At 37.7% G+C, this 21,304-nt stretch overlaps 1 protein-coding gene across 10 annotated transcripts in view; it reads right to left on the bottom strand.

Annotated features, from left to right (window-relative positions):
• Positions 1-21,304, bottom strand: part of RAPGEF2 (Rap guanine nucleotide exchange factor 2) — a 260,250-nt gene that overhangs the window by 17,875 nt on the left and 221,071 nt on the right. For all 10 annotated transcript variants that reach the window (XM_070474910.1, XM_070474911.1, XM_070474909.1 and 7 more), the window contains 9 exons: positions 14,014-14,166; positions 13,585-13,749; positions 11,352-11,459; positions 11,056-11,259; positions 10,847-10,955; positions 10,143-10,389; positions 4,681-4,838; positions 3,832-4,072; positions 1,621-2,004 (listed from right to left, as the gene is read on the bottom strand). In XM_070474910.1, the coding sequence (XP_070331011.1) occupies positions 1,621-2,004; positions 3,832-4,072; positions 4,681-4,838; positions 10,143-10,389; positions 10,847-10,955; positions 11,056-11,259; positions 11,352-11,459; positions 13,585-13,749; positions 14,014-14,166 (1,769 nt within the window). The remainder of the gene's footprint in view (positions 1-1,620; positions 2,005-3,831; positions 4,073-4,680; positions 4,839-10,142; positions 10,390-10,846; positions 10,956-11,055; positions 11,260-11,351; positions 11,460-13,584; positions 13,750-14,013; positions 14,167-21,304) is intronic.

The following is a 21,304-nucleotide window of genomic DNA, read 5'->3' on the forward strand; positions in this document are numbered from 1 at the left end:
ATCAAATAATATTGCTTATATGTGGAATCTAGAAAAATGGTACAGGTAAGCCTAGTTCTAGGGCAGGAATAGAGATGCCGATTGTAGAGAACAAATGTATGGATACAAGAGGGAGGGGGATGAATTGGGAGATTAAGATTGACATATATTAATAAACACTACCATGTGTAAAATAGAGAGCTAGTGGGAAGCTGCTATATAACACAGGAAGCTCACCTCTGTGCTCTGTGATGACCTAGAGGGGTGGGATGGGGAAAGAGGGGAGGGAGGTTCAAGAGGGAGAGGATATATGTATACTTATGACTGACTCACTTTGTTGTACAAAAGTAACTAACACAATGTTGTAAAGCAATTGTACCCCAATAAAAATATGTGTGTGTGTGTATATATATATATCTCCCATGGTAATAATTTAAAAGCTATAAGAACAATAATAGTATAATCAAATTCTTAGAAAAAATGACTAATTTAACCATCGGCATCAATTTTGTTCATTGTTTCAATCTGTATTTTCTTCCAGCCTCTAAGCACTTAGAGGAGAAGAAAATTAACATTTACTAGGCATCCATCTGCCTTGTGCAACTGATGGGACTCTATACACATTATACCATTTAGGTTACTTGATAACTCTTTTGGGTCATTGTTATTTTATACAGAAATAAATTGACATTCAGAGAAATTCAAATAATTTGCCCCAAGTCACAGAGCTAAAAAAAAAAAAAAATGGCCAATACATATTTCCTGGGCTTTAAATCAGCATACAAGGTTTGTTTTTTTTTTAATTGAAGTACCGCTGATTTACAATGCTGTGTTAGTTTCAGGAGCATAGCACAGTGATTTGTCATATATATTTTTTATTAATACACTCACACACATACATATATATCTGTTCTTTTTTCAGATCTTTTCTGTTACAGGCTATTACAAAATACTGAGTATAGTTCCCTATGCTATACAGTAGGGCCTTGTTGTTTATCTACTTTAAATATGTTAATTGCTCAGTTGAGTCCAACTCTCTGTGACCCCATGGACTGTATGTACCCTGCCAGGCTCCTCTGTCCATAGGATTCTCCAGGCAAGAACAGTGGAATGGCTTGCCATTTCCTACTCCAGAGGATATTCCCAACCCAGGGATCAAACCCAGGTCTCCTGCATTGCAGGCAGATTCTTTACCATTTGAATGATGCATCAGGGAAGCCCATTTTATATATAATAGTGTATATATTTTAAACCAAACTCCTAAATTATCCTTTCCTCACCTCTCTCCCATTTGCTAACCATAAGTTTATTTCGTACGTCTATGGGTCTATTTCTGTTTTGTAAATAAGTTCATTTACACACACACACACACATATATATATTTAGATTGCACATATAAATGATACCATACGATATTTATCTTACTCTGTCTGATTTTACTTAGTATGATAATCTCTAGGTCCATCCATTATAAGAGACTTTAAATAAAGGGTTACAATTAGGATTCAGATAAAAAGAATTATTCCATGTGATGTAATTAAAAAACTACTATACTCCTACAATTTGTATGGCTTTCCTGGATTGATATGTATTTTTTAACCTGCAAACCGAATCGACTCTTTATGATGAACATGCTCCCACCTGATGATTGCAAACATGGAGTTAAAATTCTTGCACTCCCTACAGTGCAGAGCTATCTTGATGAAATGCTTAATGATCTTCATCCTCTTCAGCTGGTTCATCTCCCGCAGAATCTCGGATGCTACCCAAAACGTCTCCTGGTTAATGACTTCCTCGAACGTCTTCAGGTTGGCACAGCTGGTTTTTGATCTGAGCTTGAACAAGTCATCAATGTACTCAGTGGGCTCGATGTTCCGGAAAAGCTCGAAGTTGCGCATGGAGAGCTGCGTGGCCACCTCCACGGTGCTGAGCTGCAGCAGGGAGATCTGGCCCTCCCGCAGCAGCTCCTGCGCGTCCTCGTCCGAGCAAAGCGTTTCCGTCTCCATGTTGTTTTTCAAGTAGTACCTGTGAGGGACACAGAGTCCAGAGCCTGAGCAGCAATCTCAAGGCATTCCTGGAAGAACGGCGCTGTCTACAGAACAGCAGTGAGGACGTGCCGCTGAATGATGTGGGGACTCTGCTTGGCAGACGGAGGAGGCAGCGGCTCCTCAGACAACAGACCACAGAACGCCACCCAGAAGCCACTGACAGAAGCAAACACGTCACACGGAACTGCATCTGCACCGCCTGCAATCTGTTTCCTACTACTCTTCCCTTCCTTCTAGATTATTTTCTCTCTTTTTTTTTGGCTAATAAGGACAGAAAATAGCTGAACTTAGATAATGGGTTTAAATAAAGAAATGGGATCCAAGGAAGGAAGAGGAAGAGATCCGACACACAGTGACCACTCTGTTTCCCTGGGGATTCTCTGTGACTTCTGGTCCACCCAAGTTCACCTATTTATTCAAATACCAAAGAAACCTGTAAGCCATTTCCCTCTATTTGATGCTACGAGGAGAATGATCTCAAGATGGATTTTGACTTTGGAATATCTGATTTTCACAAAAACCCTACACATAAGTGGGGTGCGTGTGTTTCCTGCTTGTCAGATGAAGAAACAGGGGCTCAGAAAGATGAACACCAGCTGCAGAGAGAGAACTCAAGGTCCATGAGCCTTTTTCTCTGTCAGCAACTTGTCCAAAGAGAGTGAAGATGTTTACTCTGTGATTTTTTTTTTTTAACTGATTTTATAGAAAGATGTTTTCTTAAGCCAGACTCCATAAAGGAAGAAACAGAAAGAGAATTGTGATCCTGTCAAACTGGCCTTCTGCATATTTCACCAAAGCTGACGTGACAGAAGACACAGACCTCAGGGCTTGACAGTAATAGATGTTCTCAACTTTGATTACTCACGAAGCCCATGATGTGAATCCATTTATAATTTTGTTGAGCAATGACTGTGAATCAGGACTCTGCACCTCAGTGGAGATTTGGAGAACTCCATCATGATCACAGACAGATCAATGATATTTAAATCATAACGAGAAAAATGGACACTACCTACCAGAGTTGGGGCTGGTAATAAAGTGAAAGTGAAGAAGAGCAAGAAAGTTATAGCTGACAGCAAGAAAAAAGAAGTTCTGAATGAATTAAATCAGGTTTAGATGTTTAACACAAAAGGCAAGAACACAATGAAACACTCCATATGATGAGAAAAAAAGAAAAAATATGATTTATGAAAACACTCAATTTTCAGAAAGTGCAAAATCTAGTCATTATACAAAAAAGTCAAGGCATAATGACTTTTCCAACTTTCACTAATGTGTGATTTGAATGGAAACACCATTTGAGAGGCTGACAAAATCCCATGCAATGTTTCCCTACAAATACAAGGCAGCAGAAGACCAAGCCCTGAGGCAACTCAGCTTTGGTTCCAGGGTTAAGAAGGATATTTCATTAGTGTCATGAACAATAATAGGCAGCTTTAGCCAACCACACTGTCACAGATATCTCTACCTAAACAAATGAAGCTCCTAGAAAAGTCAGGTAGGCAGAAGCAAATGACACAGGAAGGTGGAAGGTGTATTGTGAATGTGCAACTCCCAGGAGAAGGGTGTGCCTTTCTGTCCTGATGGGATCATGAGCACTGCTGAGCAGCAAGGAACGGTCAGGTCACAGCGGCCTTGCTTTGCACAAGTTCCTAAGAGATCCTTGTGAGGGTCAACCATCTACAGTGCGCATTCCCTTTGATGTGGCAATGCTCAGTGAATGAGGGAAATCTTTTTAATCTTCAGGGATACTTGGGTTTGAGGAGAGGGGGTAGAGAAATCCAACAGGATGAATAATGTCTACCTTCCGCTCAGCTGTATTCTGTCAGCAAGTTTGGAAAGCTGATCTGGAAGCCTCCTCTGCTTGATCACTCCCTCTGGTGTGACAGAGACCTCACAGAGTGAGTACTGATCCGGGGTGGCGGTCACGGCAAACTCCCGGATGGCCTGAACAACCACTTCCTTCGCCGTAGTGTCCTTACTGATCATGATGTAGCGGCTTTGCTGGTCAGCCTTGAAAACCCTTAGCACTTGATCTGGCAAGTCTGGTGGAAAGAAGAGTCATATGTCAGTAGAAAGGATTTCAGTACATGGTAATAAAATTAAACAAAGCAATGTGAAAAAAACTCTAAGATAATGCTAAACTTCCATCTCTCCCTTACATCAACAATTCTTCAAAGATAGATTCAGTCAACATACAGGCACAGTGAATGAACACATTTGCCCTAGGATAACCAAATGATCCACAGACAAACAGATCCGATCACAATAGCAGCAGTTAAAGTTGTCTGCAGAAAGGAAAAAATTTAAATCTAAAGTTCATCTTTATTATATTGAAAAATCCAAGAAGCTGATCTAAAGTATGCCTTTTACTTTTTATTTAATATGACCTAGTAATAGCTGCATGGTACCATGTTAACTTCATTTTATGAAAGGGAACATCTGAGAGATCCATTTGCTTGTGGGCAAACTAAAATAGTCTGAGTAATAATAATAAAAAAAAAAAAACGGTTCCAACTGTTTGAAATTTACATTTATCATGACTTTTAGCATCTGACAGAGTCCCTGCCAAAGCAAGAGAGATATACATAGCATTGCCATTACATTAGGGGGAAAAAACATAAAAAAACAAAACCATATGAGTGGTGCTCACCAGGAGTAGCACTGAAGTCTAAAATGCGATGATGTGACTGCAGTAAGTCAGGATTACTGGAGGATAAGGTTCCACTGACAGGCAGTGCAGTTGGGATGTGCTTGGTCTGCCTTAATCCTACTATGCTGTCATCTTGAGACTGACCAATCCCGATATCACTGGACCAAGAAGAAAGATACAAAATAAATGATCAGCAAGTTAAAAAGTTATGGCTCACCAACAGACAGTGCACACAGATAAGAAATAAACCATATTTCAGAATACTAGCAGTTAATGTGCAAATATCATTAATAAATTTGATTGTAAATTACAAAAGCAACTACTGCTTGTGTATCCAACTCAAGTGCACGTTTCTCTAAAACCTGTCTTTTTAACTAGATGAATCATAACGAGTATTAGTAGTTTCTGAGTTACAGACATATATTTAAGAAAAGATAAGCCCAAGTTAGTCATGGAAATAGAGTTAAGAAAAAGCACATTTTAAGAAAGGCATTTAGTCACTCAAATGATGACTTCTGCCTCAGAATGATAAGTTGTTTTATAATCTTATCTTTAAGAACTGAAGAAATTGAGTAAAATGAATGGAGGAAAAAAAGTCCAAACTGTCCCAATTTCATCCTCCAATGTTTCAGAGAGATAAATGAGATCACGATAGAGTCAAATGTAAAGAACGCCTGACACAGACATTATTTCTTAATTATATGGAGCATAAAAAAGTAGTGGTGCAAGGTGACATTTCTTGGCACCAAAGAAGAGGCAGTGGAAATCCAATGACTCACTTTTACTTTTAACTCTCTACTTAAAATTTCTAGTTCTACATTTAAGCTCCAAGAGAAGTACTGCTTACTATTGATAGCTACAAACTCACTTCCATTTATAAAAGCCTGGGTATAACTCTTGAAACATGATTTAATAATACATAAAAACTATTTCTAGATTTGAAGGGCCAACTATTTCCAAAACAAAACATCAGAATAAAGCAGTAAGCACAAACACAAAATTAACTAGAACACAAGCAAATGGTTATAGTTCTAACCAATTTCTATAAGTACCTTGAAATGAAGAGAAAGAAGATCATTTATATTGAGACATAAATCAAGGTGTCATAAAATTAAGATGCAGCATCATTAAATTTTTAGACATGACAGCTTGATCGTAACACCTACTACATATCATTTTTAATGGCTTTGCAAAAAATAATAATAATAATCTAGCAGCATTCTTCCTTTTTATTTGGGAGAGAAATGGAAATCACAAAGGCAAATCAGTAAGGACAAGACTTGGGATGATGTTAGTATAAATTCTTAAAAACATATGTAAACATGGTCCAGAGATCTCACTCCTGGCCATATATCTGGAGAAAACACCAATCTGAAAAGACACATGCACTCCATTTACATTTATATTGCAGCACTATTTAGAATGGCCAGGACATGGGAACAACCTAAGTGCCCATAAAGAGAAGAATGGCTAAAGAAGATGTGGTATATAAACACAATGGCACCTTTCTTAGCTATAAAAAAGGATGAAATAATGCCATCTGTAGCAATATAGGTGGACCTAGAGATGAACATACTAAGGAAAGGAAGTCTGACAGAGAATGACAAATCTATTATATTGCTTATGTGTGGAATATAAAAAAAAATGATACAAATGAACTTATTTACAAATCAGAAATAGACTCATAGATATAGAAAACATATGGTTACCAAAGGAGAAAGGGGAGGGGGAGGGATAAATTAGATCTTTGGAATTAACATATACACACTATTATACAGATAACAAGGACCCTCTGTTTATAGCACAAGAAACTATACTCAATCTTTTATAATAACCAATAATGGAAAAGGACCTAAAAAAGAATGAATACACAAACATATATACATATAAAACAGAATCACTTTGCAGTACACCTGAAACTGAGAAATATTATAAATCAACTATATTTCAATAAAAATTTTAAAAATTCTTAGTTATATTCATAACAAAACTATATTTCTTTCTTTTTTTTTTTTTATTAGTTGGAGGCTAATTACTTTACATCATTACAGTAGTTTTTGTTATACATCGAAATGAATTAGCCATGGATTTACATGTATTCCCCATCCCAGTCCCCCCTCCCACCTCAAAACTATATTTCTATGTAAGTGCATAGAGGCATGTATATGCAGACAAAAAGGATTAATGTCCTGTGAAACATTAAAACATTCACATTATTAGTGGAATTTTATCTTTCAACCTTATAAAGCAGCCTTAACTGCCCAAAATATGAGATGCCATACAGGACTCGAGACGACTGCTGTGGACTCAGGCCAAAGACAGTCAGCTGGGCTCCTGCTGGCGCAGATGCTGTCAGTACTGGCCGGACACTCTGGCTGCTCCCGAAGGGTGGCCTTCTTCAGACCCATTCCCAGCAACAGGTCACACCCAACACGGTGATCTAACAGTCTACTCTGACCTGTGTCTCTGCCATCCACAGACACAAGCGTACTCCTGGACTGAAACTGTGTAAAGATCAGGCTCAGAAAGGTCCACCTCTGACATGGACCTCTCAAACTCTCTCATTGTTACTGAGATTTTTTGACCTTGGTTATCTTTCTATGTAGTCTGTTGGCTTATTCTCTTTCCTCGGGGTTCAGTAGTCTTTCTCCACTTACTCAACAACTGGACCTGAGCTCTACCGTCCCCTTCTATCCTCCCTCCTCTTCTCACACCCCTCTACCAGGCCTGTCCTTGCCAGGTGGCCACCGTCTGGCACCTTAGCTTCTGTGATACTGATAATGTTTGAGAAAGAGAGAGAGAGAGAAAAAAAAACCCAGTATATCTAGAATATTTATCTGCTTGACTACTTTGATAAGCTTTGTTAGAAAAAAAAAATCTTTGTAAACATATGCTGATTATTAGGAAAGATTTGTAATTTCCAGGCAAGAATACTGGAGTGGGGTGCCATTTTCTACTCCAGGGGATCTTCCCGACCCAGGGATGGAACCTGCATATCTTGCATCTCCAGCACTGGCAGTCAGAGTCTTTACAACTAGCACCACCTGGGAAGCCCCAAGTAATGACTACTATTAAATCAAGTCTATATACCAACATAAAAGATCCTATAGGTTACTGAGCCGTCTTTTAAATATAAGTATTCTTTTCAATTATATTACATATATAGATGATTTCAAATAATTTTTGTAATAAGATGTCTATTTTTATTGAGTTGCAATTGCTTTACAATGTTGTGCTAGTTTCTGGTGTACAACAAAGTGAATCAGCCATATGTTTACATATATCCCCTCCCTCTAGGACTTCCCTCCCACCACCTGCCACCCCGCCCTCTCCCATCCCACCCATCTAGTTCATCAAAGAGCAGAGAGATCCAAATTTAAACTACAATGAGTTACTGTAAACTCACACCAGTCAGAATGGCCATTATCAAAAAACCTACACAATAAATGTTGGGGAGGATGTGGAGATAAGGGATCCTCTTGCACCATTGGTAGGAATGTAAACTGATAAAGCCACTTATGGAGGTTCCTTAAAAAACTAAAAACAGAGCTACCAAACGACCCAGCAATCCCACTACTGAGCATATACCCTGAGAAAACCGTAATTCAAAAAGACACATGTGTAGCCTCAATGCTCACTGTAGCAGTATTTACAATAGCCAGGACATGTCCACTGACAGATGAATGGGTAAAGATGTGGTCAAAATGAAATGCTTAAATGAGTCATATATATTCTTCAATGCAAATTATTGAAGATGTCTCCTCAGTGCTTCCAAATCAACAATCTATTTATCATCCTTTCTTCTTTTCCCTTTTCTGGATTTTTAGTATCTTTCCAAATACACATAATAATGTTATACACAGTATTCTCATCCTGTGTCCTTCGCCAACACCCTGTACTAGGGATGGATTTCATCTCAGCTCTTACAGGTCACATTTCTATTAATACTCCCCAGGGTCATGCTGACTTGTGCTAAGATTGTTTTAAAGGTTCATATTTAACTCATGGTCAGATATAACTCTCAGTTTTTTATTAGTTATTGTGCTGCTAGTAATTCTACATTTAAGTAATTTTCTTATCCACTTAAAAATGGGTTTTTCATTATGAAGGGTGACTTAAAAAATCAATTTCTATTTTCTGTAATGCCAGCAGGCCTAATCTGCTGTCTCTTAGAAACTTACTTGGTACAAACACACTCTCAAGTCTATAAATACTGCCATGTACACACTGCTTATCCTCAGGACTCTGCTGTAGCAGTCATTTCTAGCTAATATGAAAGCATCAATCATTATAGTTTAATAGGGGCACAAGTTTGACATTTCATCCACTAACAGCATATTCTAGAACACAGCTCTCTAATCTTTGTATGAAATTTTTATCAGAAGTGGAATTAGAAAAAAGACTTGATAAAATCTGAATGGTTATATGTATTGCTACTTTGTAAGACCTATTAGATCATGAAAGAAAGAAAAAAAATAACCCTTATGTTTTCAAGCTATCTCATATTACTGTAGTTAGAGGAATATATAATAAATAAATAAATTTTGGGCACCTGTGTAATTTAGCATTTTAAAAAATTTTGACTGATGGTAATTGGGATTTATGGGGCTTCCCAGGTGGCTCAGTGGTAAAGAATCCACCTGCCAAGCAGGAGATGTGGGTTGGATGCTTGGGTTGGGAAGATTCCCCTGAAGGAAATGGCAACCCATTCCAGTCTTCTTGCCTGGGAAATCTCACAGACAGAGGAGCCTGGTGGGCTGAAAGAACTGGACACAACTTAGTAATTAAACCACCACTGCCAACTGAGGTTTATAAAACATCCACAGACCTAGAAGAAGCTAAAGTGAAGAAAAAAGTGAGCAAACAAGCAAAGTTTTAGAAGTGCGACACTTGCAACTTGGTCTGGTATGAGCTGTTGGCATAAACGAGTAGCCAAGGAGAGATTCAAGAATACACCTGACACGCTGACCGCAGAGCCCACCAGAAGGAAAAAAAGGAGTTCTGCGCTTGGTTGGTGACGTCGCGTCAACAGTTAAGTAACTGAAAACAGGAGACGGAAGGAAAAAGAGAAAGGCAAGGGTAGATAGTAGCAGCTGGGAGCCGCAAAGACTCAGCTGGCAAAAGCGGATGCTGATGGTGGAACAGACACCTAGAAACAAAGAAACAAGAGCAGAAACAACCCCATCATGCCACAGGGGAGACAGGAGTAAAGTCACATTCTTGCTTTTTAAAAGTCCAGATGAGAAATAAAATAGTCCAAACAAAGAAATGCTAACTATCTCTAAGAAGATTGGAGTAGGCTAGCAAGTGGCAAAAATGGGATAAAAACAATTGTCCAGTTGCTTCTAAGATAGCTCTGCCATAAGAGCTAAGACAATTTTTACACTCCTGAGTAAACATTACATTATTACCTTTGCTTATTATTTTAATACAATGCAGAGGAAATTTATACAGACACTTACTTATACGGTTTCTGTGGCAAGATACTGATCCGAGTCTTGTCAAGTATCTTTTTGAGCTTGTTCCTTCCCCCAACAGTGTTGGCTTTGCTTTTCTTATTTACTTTTTCAAGTCCTATCACTTGTTCTACATCTACAGCAAGATCTGGAATGGAGTAGCGACTGGCCTTTTTGATGTCTCCAATTTTAGGGAGGTGAGGGGCACCATTTCTCTTCTCTTCTGATAATCTTGTTAGAAGTTCTTTAAATACTAAAAAGGAAACAAACACAAAAAAACATCCAATATTGGAAATCTGAATAATTCAAAGACAACTGTAGAACTTGGAAACAGACACTAAGTAGAGACTGCAGTGATCAAAACTGCAATCCTATAGAAAAACACTCCTACAAGGAATGAATGACACCAAGAATCTGTTTTGTATGTTTTCTGCCACTTCTACTCAGAATAAGTTACAGGTATTTATTGACAGATTTTTATTCTTTACAGATATTTAAAATATTTACCAATAAAAACATCAATAAAATTAAATGCTATGGTCCTCAAGTAAGTGGGCTTTTATTCTGTATCTATGCACTTTACTATAAATTTTCAATTCTTATGATGCTTGAATTATAAGCAATGACTTTTCATGATTAAGATATAAATGTTTAAAAAAAAAGAGCAAAAGGAGAAAAACGAGACTATGCAAAAAATGCAAAATACTTACCAAATAAATTGGTTTTCACAGTGATAGATAAATGTGTGTTATTTCTAAGAATTTCCATGGCTTTTGACAGCTGAATATTTTCAAAGTTTTGACCATTTACTTCTAGTATCTAAAAACGAAGTTATAAAATTAATTTCAGTTTCCCAATTGACTGAAGGAAAAGAAGACACCAGCGTTTACCATTACGTTTGCAACTAGAAATACCATACCTGGTCCCCTCGTTTCAAGCCCGCTTCTGTTGCTTTGCTAGCTGAATCTACACTGTCAACAAAGATTCCAAATCCTTTCTCTGAGCCTCCAAGTAAGATAAAAGGCAAAGGAGCTTCTCGGGATGGTTTCGTTAGCGTCATCAATCTTCTTTTTGCTTTGGCTGCACATGCAATATTTAACAGCCTTAGATGTCCACCCATTTTCTACAAGAGTTCAAAAAGAGTGGTTTCAAGGATGGGCTGAATAAAACGAACTTAAAGCTGTGATTTAAAGAAAAAAAAATCACAAATATTACCTCTCTTTCCAGATTATTTTCAAATTCTTCTAGAAATCGAGTCATTGCAGGATCTCCTTCAAAGTCATTGAAGTGATTATTCACCCACAATAATACTACCCGTGTAACCTGAAAAATCAATTAATTTTTAATAGGTTTTCTTCTTTCTAGTGCTAAAGATTTGTGTTTAAGGTCACTGCAAAAAAAGATATCCAACAAACAATTTACCTAACAAGGAACAAGAAAAACAATAACAAAACCTTTAGATTTTATTGATGAGGTAACTTTCTGAAAATATATATTAACACTTTAAATGTGGACTTTATGTTGAAGGATGGTAATTAACATATATCTTGCTTACTCTCAAAATATATTTGAAACAGGCCACAACAAAAACTAAAGGAAAAAAAAGAATCAAAATAAATTAATACACAAGAAGACAGAAACTTTACCATCTACAATTCTGCAGGAAAAATGAGTTACTTTTTCTTACTCCGTTCACATGTTTTCACTGAGCCCTATACCTTTACACATCACAATACACACACTCAGCTAAGGAATATTTGCTTTATATCAGCAAGAACTGTGCAACCTTCATTAGACTCTAAGTTCCATGAAGACAACCTTATCCGTTATGTTCTAAGGGCATCCTTAATATTTATAACACCACCTGGCTCAGAGTAAACTCTCAATAAAATTTTACCAAATGAAAGGAGTATAACTGCAACTTTAAATTAAAAAGCACTTGTTTTATTTAAGTTTAACTTTCTCAATCTTGAATAATAAGATCAAAGAAATTTTCCATAGCATTGTTTTCAAGCATTAACTAACCTCTTAAAGCGAGAAAATGAAGTATGCTATTCTAGCAGGAAAGAAACAGATGTGACAGTATGCACTTAATCTTTAAACTACAGTTAAAATGCTGCTTACTGTTAAATACAGTGGGACAAATCATAGTATGTAATCTCAGTAAACACTCGGGAGTCAAGTTGATGTTTATATTAGTTTTTGGTCATTTATTATCACTACTGACCATTTTTCAAGTTGAAGAAAACAAGATTATTGTCTCCCCTGAAACTATATCCTTAATATCTGACTTTTTCATAAAATTAAAATTTTGTAGCTGAGAAGCCACCTTAAAAGTCTACTAGCTGTATTCCAGGTTAGAAAAACGAGATTTGCAAATCATGAATTGAATACTCCAACTACCGCCAATACCTTTAAGATGCAGTAAGAGATCGCTGTGAGCCAGACAGTACCAAGTTATTCATCTTCACAACAACCCCAAAAGGACACAGATTGCTATTTTACAAATAAAGAGGTGAGTGGCAGGAAGAAAATGGCAGAGGAAACACTCGAAGCAAGTTTTACGGCAGAGGGCCTTAGCTGAGGTCTTCTAGGCCTGTGACTCTCAGATGATGACATGAAGAGCATCACTGTCCGAAGACTGCTCTAAGGCCAAGGGGCAGTCAGCAGCAGGACCAGTGCTGGAGCTGGAAGCCTTTTGCTGTCTGTCCCCAGTTCTGGGTTTTCCACCCTGCCTCTCCCACGTTGGGCCTCATAGAAACAAGGTCGTCATATGGAAGGAGAAATGAGTACAGGCTAGTTAATTCTCAAACCTCACAAGACTAGAAACTTCTCACCGTCTTTGGCCTTGAAAAAGAGCCTGACTCAAGAGCTGGTGAAGAGGATCAGTTCGGAATTACACAATAGGGCCCTACCCACCCACAATGGTTGAGAGGAGATGCTGTTTTGGGGCAACTGAAAGCCTATGACTTCTATGTGGTGTATGTACACTGGCCAGCTACTGAACTAGAGGATGCACATTCCTAAGGAACCCAGGTATTTCGGGGTTGTGTTTTAATAGAATTTTTGATAGAACTAGAGTCTAAATATTTGTTGAGGGGAAAGGAATTGAGATGTCAGAGGAGGAGGACATGGAGCTTACCTCCTCCCAAAAATACATAAAAAATACATCTACATATGGAATGATTCTCACGGAAAATCTACTGAAACATTTGTTGTCCAATGTATTGGTCTTTGTGTTAAAAAAGAAAATTCTAGGGCTGAACTTAGAATCTATAACAAGAACTAGTATTTGTAGTATCCCTTTTCTTTTGCTTAAAAAGTACATTCTCTTAACCCACCAACATAATCTGAACATAATTGGTGTAATAATTATATATATTAAAGTTCTTTAACATTATATCTGAATGTTTCACATTTGAAAGGAAACTAGAACATATCTTCCAACCTTATCCCTGAGGCTCGGGTCATTGAACCACTCCAACAACTTTTTGCCCACTTCCATCGGGCTACAGAGAAAAGTCCTATAGGTCAACAGGAAGTCTTCTATGAACGTTGGATCCACCACTGAATGTTCTTCCACCAAATGCATCGTTAATCTTTCTGAGGTGCCCTGTAACAAATCACACGTGTCATCAGCATCCTGCATGCGTGGCATCTACATGTACCTAGATTTCAAATCTTCAACATAAGACGAACTGGGTAGTAAGATACACAATAATGAATAAGACTACTGTTCATCACAGAAATTCAAAGATTCTTTACAACAGATACATTTAAGAGAAGTCAGACTGAAAAATGAGGAGGGGGCATCCTAAATCATCATAAGCAATACTACCAAACCCTCCTCCCTTGGGATGTGGCGTGTTTGTCTCACCTTGATGACAATGTGGCCCTTTCTTGTTCCAGTCCGATCGAGCTCTCGGTGTTCCTTCACCATGACGATCTCTCCTTCCTCTTCAACTTTTTGCATGTTCTTTTCTACTTGGTTGAGGATACGGCAGTAATCTTGCTGGGCTATGCAGACAAACTAGAATAAAATGTAAGTCACATGTTAATGATAAAGTGCTTGCAAGAGACCTAGCAGCGCTAATGCTTCAGTGTTTTAAATATTTAAGACTGACATTTTTCCATGTCTTTCCCATACTTTCTAAATGAGCTCGGTAATGAACCTTCATCAGACTTCTCTGCTTTTTAATATATCTCTTCCTTGGTCAAGAAAATTTCATTTTAGAATAATTATATGTAATTTATATTAAAAATCCTAACAATTAAAAAAAATCAGAAGATAAAATTAGAATATTCATTCTTCATGCCCCTTTTGTGATGATTAGAAAACACTGGGGGAGGAGAGTGGGCTCTTAGGATAGATACCTAAAAAAAAAAAAGAAAAGAAAAAACAGGATATGTGTATATGTGTGTGTGTGTCTGTGTGTGTGTGTATCTCTAGATATATTATATGATTTACTTTGCTATACACCTGAAAACACAGCATTGTAAATTAACTATACACCAATAAAAATTAGAAAAGAAAGTGCTTATCTTTACAACTGTGGTCAGTCAGTCAGCTCAGTTGCATCTGACTCTTTGCGACCCCATGAAGTGCAGCACGCCAGGCCTCCCTGTCCATCACCAACTCCCGGAGTTTACTCAAATTTATGTCCGTTGAGTCAGTGATGCCATCCAACCATCTCATCCTCTGTCGCCCCCTTCTCCTCCTGCCTTCAATCTTTCGCAGCATCAGGGTCTTTTCAAATGAGTCAGCTCTTTGCATCAGGTGGCCAAAGTACTGGCGCCTCAGCTTCAGCATCAGTCCTTCCAATGAATATTCAGGACTGATTTCCTTTAGGATGGACTGGTTGGATCTCCATGCAGTCCAAGGGACTCTCAAGAGTCTTCTCCAACACCACGGTTCAAAAGCATCAATTCTTCAGCACTCAGCTTTCCTTATAGTCCAACTCTCACACCCATACATGACTACTGGAAAAACCATAGCCTTAACTAGACAGACCTTTGTTGGCAAAGTAATGTTTCTGCTTTTTAATATGCCATCTAGGTTGGTGGGCAGAGCAGCAAAAAACTTTTGGAGAGAGTCTATAGGTGGTTGCTTAATTATCTGTTAGGCTCATGGTCCTAACAGAACAGAAGAATATGAAAAGAATTCAGAATAGAAGCATGCAATAATGGATTTTAATCCAGTCCATCAGGGCAGCTGATGGGTGTTCCTGGTTTAAGAATCGTTAATGTGCCACCTGAATCCAGAGGACTAAGCTAAGGAACCACCACTCTTTTTAGGTTGTGACTTTTTGTTTTACTATCAGTGGGCAGGTAAAAAATGGACTCTCGGGTGCTTAAGAAATCCTAGCCTGCGTAATATTCCATAGTGTATATGTACCACAGATTCCTTATCCATTCAGATGCTGATGGGCATCTAGGTTGCTTCCATGTCCTGGCTATTATAAACAGTGCTGCGATGAACACTGGGGTGCACGTGTCTCTTTCAGATCTTGTTTCCTCAGTGTGTATGCCCAGGAGTGGGATTGCTGGGTCATATGGCAGTTCTATTTCCAGTTTTTTAAGGAATCTCCACACTGTTCTCCATAGTGGCTGTACTAGTTTGCATTCCCACCAACAGTGTGAGAGGGTTCCCTTTTCTCCACACCCTCTCCAGCATTTATTGCTTGTAGACTTTTGGATAGCAGCCATTCTGACTGGCATGTAATGGTACCTCATTGAGGTTTTGATTTGCATTTCTCTGATACTGAGTGATGTTGAGCATATTTTCGTGTGTTTGTTAGCCATCTGTATGTCTTCTTTGGAGAAATGTCTGTTTAGATCTTTGGCCCATTTTTTGATTGGGTCATTTATATTTCTGGAATTGAGCTGCAGGAGTTGCTTGTATATTTTTGAGATTAATCCTTTGTCATTTGAATCAGTTCTAATGAGATGGATGAAACTCATTAGAGCCCATTATACAGAGGAAAGTAAGCTAGAAAGATAAAGACCAATACAGTATACTAATGCATATATATGGAATTTTAAAAGATGGTAATGATAACCCTATATGCAAAACAGAAAAAGAGACACAGATGTACAGAGCAGACTTTTAAGACTCTGTGGGAGAAGGCGAGGGTGGGATGTTCAGTGAGAACAGCGTTGAAACAAGTATACTATCAAGGGTGATACAGATCACCAGCCCAAGATGGATGCATGAGATGGGTGTTCAGGGCTGGTGCACTGGGAAGACCCAGAGGGATGGGATGGAGAGGGAGGCAGGAGGGGGGATCAGGATGGGGAACACATGTAAATCCATGGCTGATTCATGTCAATGTATGGCAAAAACCACTACAATACTGTAAAGTAATTAGCCTCCAACGAGTAAAAATAAATGGAAAAAATAAAAATACCAATTCTTGAAGCCCCCCACCCAAAATCATTCCTTTAAAAAATAAATAAAGAGGTTGTCTTTTCAAAAAAAAAAAGAAAGAAAGAAAGAAATCCTAGCTTGCTAATCAAATCATCACAGAATTGCTTTTAAGAGGAAATTCTCTTAACTGCCCCCATCCTGTCTCACTGCGCTTCTAGAGCCAGGTTAACTGGTTCACACAGGAGCTTTACTACCTCTCACTGTGGAATCCTGAGAAAAGAACCTGTGGGTCGTATTTTGCATCTGAAAAGGGGAAATAATCCTAATAGCACCACCCTCAAAGGGTTGTTCTGGAGGTTTAATGAAATAATCCAGGTAAAGCTCCTCCACTGTGCTAGATACATAATATGTGCTTGATAAATTTTATTTATTATTTAAAAATAGATGTAAAAACATAATTAGCACTTAGTGGGTTTTAAAAATTTGAAAAGATTTTGAGAGCAATAATTTTTAAAAAGATAATGTTAATAAATGATATCAAAATTCAAAGATATCCATGCAGCAGATATTATAAATGTGTGATTATATTATAAAAGAAATCAGCTTAAAAAGTCTGTTCAAAAAGATCTACAAAGGAAGCCACATACTTTTTAAGCTCAAATCATTATTTCTCATAACTGATATTAAGGTTAATCCTTGTTCTTAAAGAAGTTAACAAAAATGTGCACATCAAGCAATTACTCCTCCATGACCTCAAAGATAAAAAAATCAGGACTCAGGGCAATCCATTTAATTATATTTCTTAGTAGTTTTTCTTTTTCTTAGTAGTTTTAAAGAAAGAGAAGAATGAATTCCAGAAGTCACTTATTACACAAAGTAACCAGGAGCCACTGAGGAGGCAAGAATATATTTTTAAATTAAAACTTTTGTCTTCTCTGAATTTTGAATAATTTATTCTTATTTTAGAAATCATTTTTAGGGTAAGTCAAATATACTTCAATAAAATATATATATTTAAAATTGCAAAAAAACCATTTAGGAATGAAGGAAGAATGAACATTTCTTTTCTCCTTTAACATGAAAAGATTAAAAGAGAGGGAATGGCTAAATTATAGCGTATGGCAGATAAAAGATGCTACAGACATCTAAAATCATGTTTTTAAACAACATCTGAACTTTTAACTCAATATTCTTGATATTATATCATTTTAAAAAAATTTTTAAACCAAATATTTTAACAATGATTTTAATGGTGATGATGACATCATCATTATTACATTGTGGCTGCCTGGCAGGAACTTTCTTACTTTATCCTCAACCTCCCATGGCATTTATGGGATACCACGAAGGTGCTATTATCCCCACTGCACAGATGAGGAGACAGCTATACCACGTCATGCTAGTCTCCCAATGTCACATAAGTATGTGCTTGCTAATTTAAAATTATATACATGCATATAAAAATTGTGGAATATAACAAAATCAATGATTACTTTTTAAGAATTATTATTTTTAAATGAAAAAAGATGATAAAGGGTACCAATCACAAAGGAGAATGATTATTATTTCTGAGCAATGCAAATAACAAGCAATTTTCATTGTTTAATATACTTTTCTATATTTTGCATACTTTCTGCATATTAAAGCTTTTTTACAGAAGTAGCAGCAGCAGTTCACATGGAAGAAATAGCATATTACAACACTGCTTCTTCCACTGAGTTGGTTGATATAATATCACTAATTTTTTATTAGTTTAGAATAAAGTTAAAATTCAAAAAGCACAGGCTCTTATGGCAAGTAATTATGGATAGCTAAGTAAATTTTTTTTAATGCTAGAAACTACCTCCAAACTCATATCTTTAACACTGACCGCAAACTCATATCTTTAACACTGACCGCAGGTTTGCGTATGTTTGAAATATGTGGTTCTTGGCTCAAAAATATTTTTAATTTTTTTTCTTTTTACAGGGCAGCAAGTTGTTCCCAGAGTCTCCAAATAATTTTAGGTGTTCTTTCTCATACTCATTTTTAGAGAACATAATTATATTGTTTATCTCCTAAAAAAGAAATATATCCTTGAGTTAAAACAAGTAGAGAGATAAAAAGAAAATGCATTTTGAAATGTACTAAAATTAATCCTCTTGACTAAGGACTTAAAGAAATTAGAATAAATTTGATTTGAAATTCTTAGTGTCTAGACAGACATTTTTGGCATTTCTTCTGCAGCAAACTGAAATACCATCCAAAAATGCAAAAAAAAAAAAAAAAAAAAAAAGGAATCCCAAATTGAATTTCCAATATGGCCACACAGCACTGACACTGCAAAAGAAATACACTTTAGATGAAACCATTAATTATTTAATTAGCAAATTTATTTTTGCTCTAAGAAATTTTTAGATATAACATTAAATTAAAAGAAAAAATAGGTATGATAAAGCCAGTTGAAAATTTGTGAGTTGCCAACAAAGATCACCAACTCAACGGACATGAGTTTGAGTAAACTCCAGGAGTTGGTGATGGACAGGGAGGACTGGTGTGCTGCAGTCCATGGGGTCACAAGGAGTTGGACAAGACTAAGTGACTGAACTGAACCAAGGTGCATCTAGTCAAAGCTATGGTTTTTCCAGTAGTCATGTATGGATGTGAGAGTTGGAGTATAAAGAAAGCTGAGCACTAAAGAATTGATGCTTTTCAACTATGGTGTTGGAGAAGACTCTTGAGAGTCCCTTGGACTGCAAGGAGATCCAACCAGTCCATCCTAAAGGAAATCAGTCCTGAATATTCATTGGAAGGCTAATGCTGAAGCTGAAACTCCAATATTTTGGCCAACTGATGCAAAGAACTGATTCATTGGAAAAGACCCTGATGCTGGGAAAGATTGAAAGCAGGAGGGGACGACAGAGGATGAGATGGTTGGATGGCATCACCAACTCAATGGACATGAGTTTGAGTAAACTCTGGTAGTTGGTGATGGACAGGGAGGCCTGGCATGCTGCAGTCCATGGGGTTGCAAAGAGTCAGACATGACTGAGCGACTGAACTGAACTGAACACATAATTGTTTTAGACAGGTTTTATACTTTAAGACAGCTGTTCACCCTGTATGATCTTGCCACTCTGATATGAAATAAAAACTCAACTAAGCTTTCTCTTATAAAATGGCAAAAACGGTTTATGTCACAGGGTAAGTTTCTTTTGGGCACATGACCTCACAGCTTTCATTTAGTAAACATATTGAAAATGACAAAACGAAGTAAAGTTAAACGTCAACCAACAGCTCTCACAGTCTCAGGAAGAGCTGAGTCTCACAGATTTCCCTTAAGAGGTGAGTTCTATTTAAACTGGTACCCTGTGCCTAACTGTCCACATAGACATTCAAGTGTTCGCTATCTGCTGAAGGGTGCAGTGCAGGGTTAAGGCATGCCTGGGTGTCTCTGGCAGGCCCAAGACTCAGGTGGGGGAGAGGGGACGGGGAGACAGAAAGTGGAAGAGCAGGAAAGGAAGAGAGGGACAGGCAGAGGGTGGAAGAAACAACTTGGATGGGGAACGGAAAACCAGAGCCGTCACCTGGTACCTAAAGACATCTATGCCCGGTCCTGCCTTTGTCCTACAAACCCAAAAGCGGACAAGACCAGGAAAAGAAACACAGAGAAGGGAGCAGGATAGGGCACAGTGTTCAGTGCTGGGGGCATCACAGGACCCAAACAGGCAGAGATGGTTTTAGCGCTCTATGATGACCTAGGGGTTGGATTGGCGTGAGGGGAGCCTCAAGAGACAGGGAATATATATATTATAGCTGAGTCATGCTGTTTAACAGCAGAAACAACACTGTAAAGCAATTACTCTCCAATAATAATAATAAAAAGAAAGAAATGTCCAATTGAATCCACTCACACCACGTCCTCAGGCTGATCGTGGGCTCCACTTTAACCACACTACCCAACATGTATTTTTGGAACCCACTGAGAGGCCAGCAAATGAGGGTCAACCTGCTAAGGTTGCTTCTTCTTGGAATGAACACCAGCTTTGTTCATTTCATTCAATCAGTATTGATTATCTACAGTGTGTTCAGTAGAGTGACACTCTTGTGGAGGTCATTTTATGGATAAAAATGTGATGCTCACTGTTGACTTTCCCCAACAAGAGGAGGATGTGACATGGACACTTTCTGAAAAATACATGACATTTTAACAGAAATGTAGTAAAAATGCTATCCCAAATAAGCATTAAAATATCTAAAATTTTTCTCCAAGCCCATTCTAATAAGGAGGGGGGGAACTTAGGGTCTGAGAGGGATGGGTGGAAGCACAAGGATGACTCTTGAACCCGATTTATTTCATGTTCCTTTTACAGCATGCAGAGTGGCCTACTGAGTAAGAAAAGGCTTTCTCTAGTAGACACTGCACCTGTGACCCTCTCTGCACATCTGGAGTCTCATATCAGGAGCTACAGAAGCCTAATATTATCTTAATCAGAGTTTTCATTCTCATTCAGAGTTTTCTCCTGGCATCTACTTTACGGACTATCACTCTGGGTTTCCTGTTGATTCCTTATCCAGCAAATAGATGAACTCTCCTCCTAATATCCACCTCCTCTTTTCTTTTCCCCAAACTCCCAAATATTCAATGTTACCTAGTACATCTGATATTAGTTAAATACTCTGTAATATTAATTCATATAATATTTTTTAATCAATTATTCTGAAACATTTCTATGCCTCCTGTATCATTTCAGTTCCACGATTGCAAAATTTCTAGTAAAAGGGCTTGGCCAATTACAAGGTGATAGCATAGTAGCTGGAT

Source organism: Odocoileus virginianus, chromosome 12, assembly GCF_023699985.2.
Source record: "Odocoileus virginianus isolate 20LAN1187 ecotype Illinois chromosome 12, Ovbor_1.2, whole genome shotgun sequence".
NCBI classification, from domain to species: domain Eukaryota; kingdom Metazoa; phylum Chordata; class Mammalia; order Artiodactyla; family Cervidae; genus Odocoileus; species Odocoileus virginianus.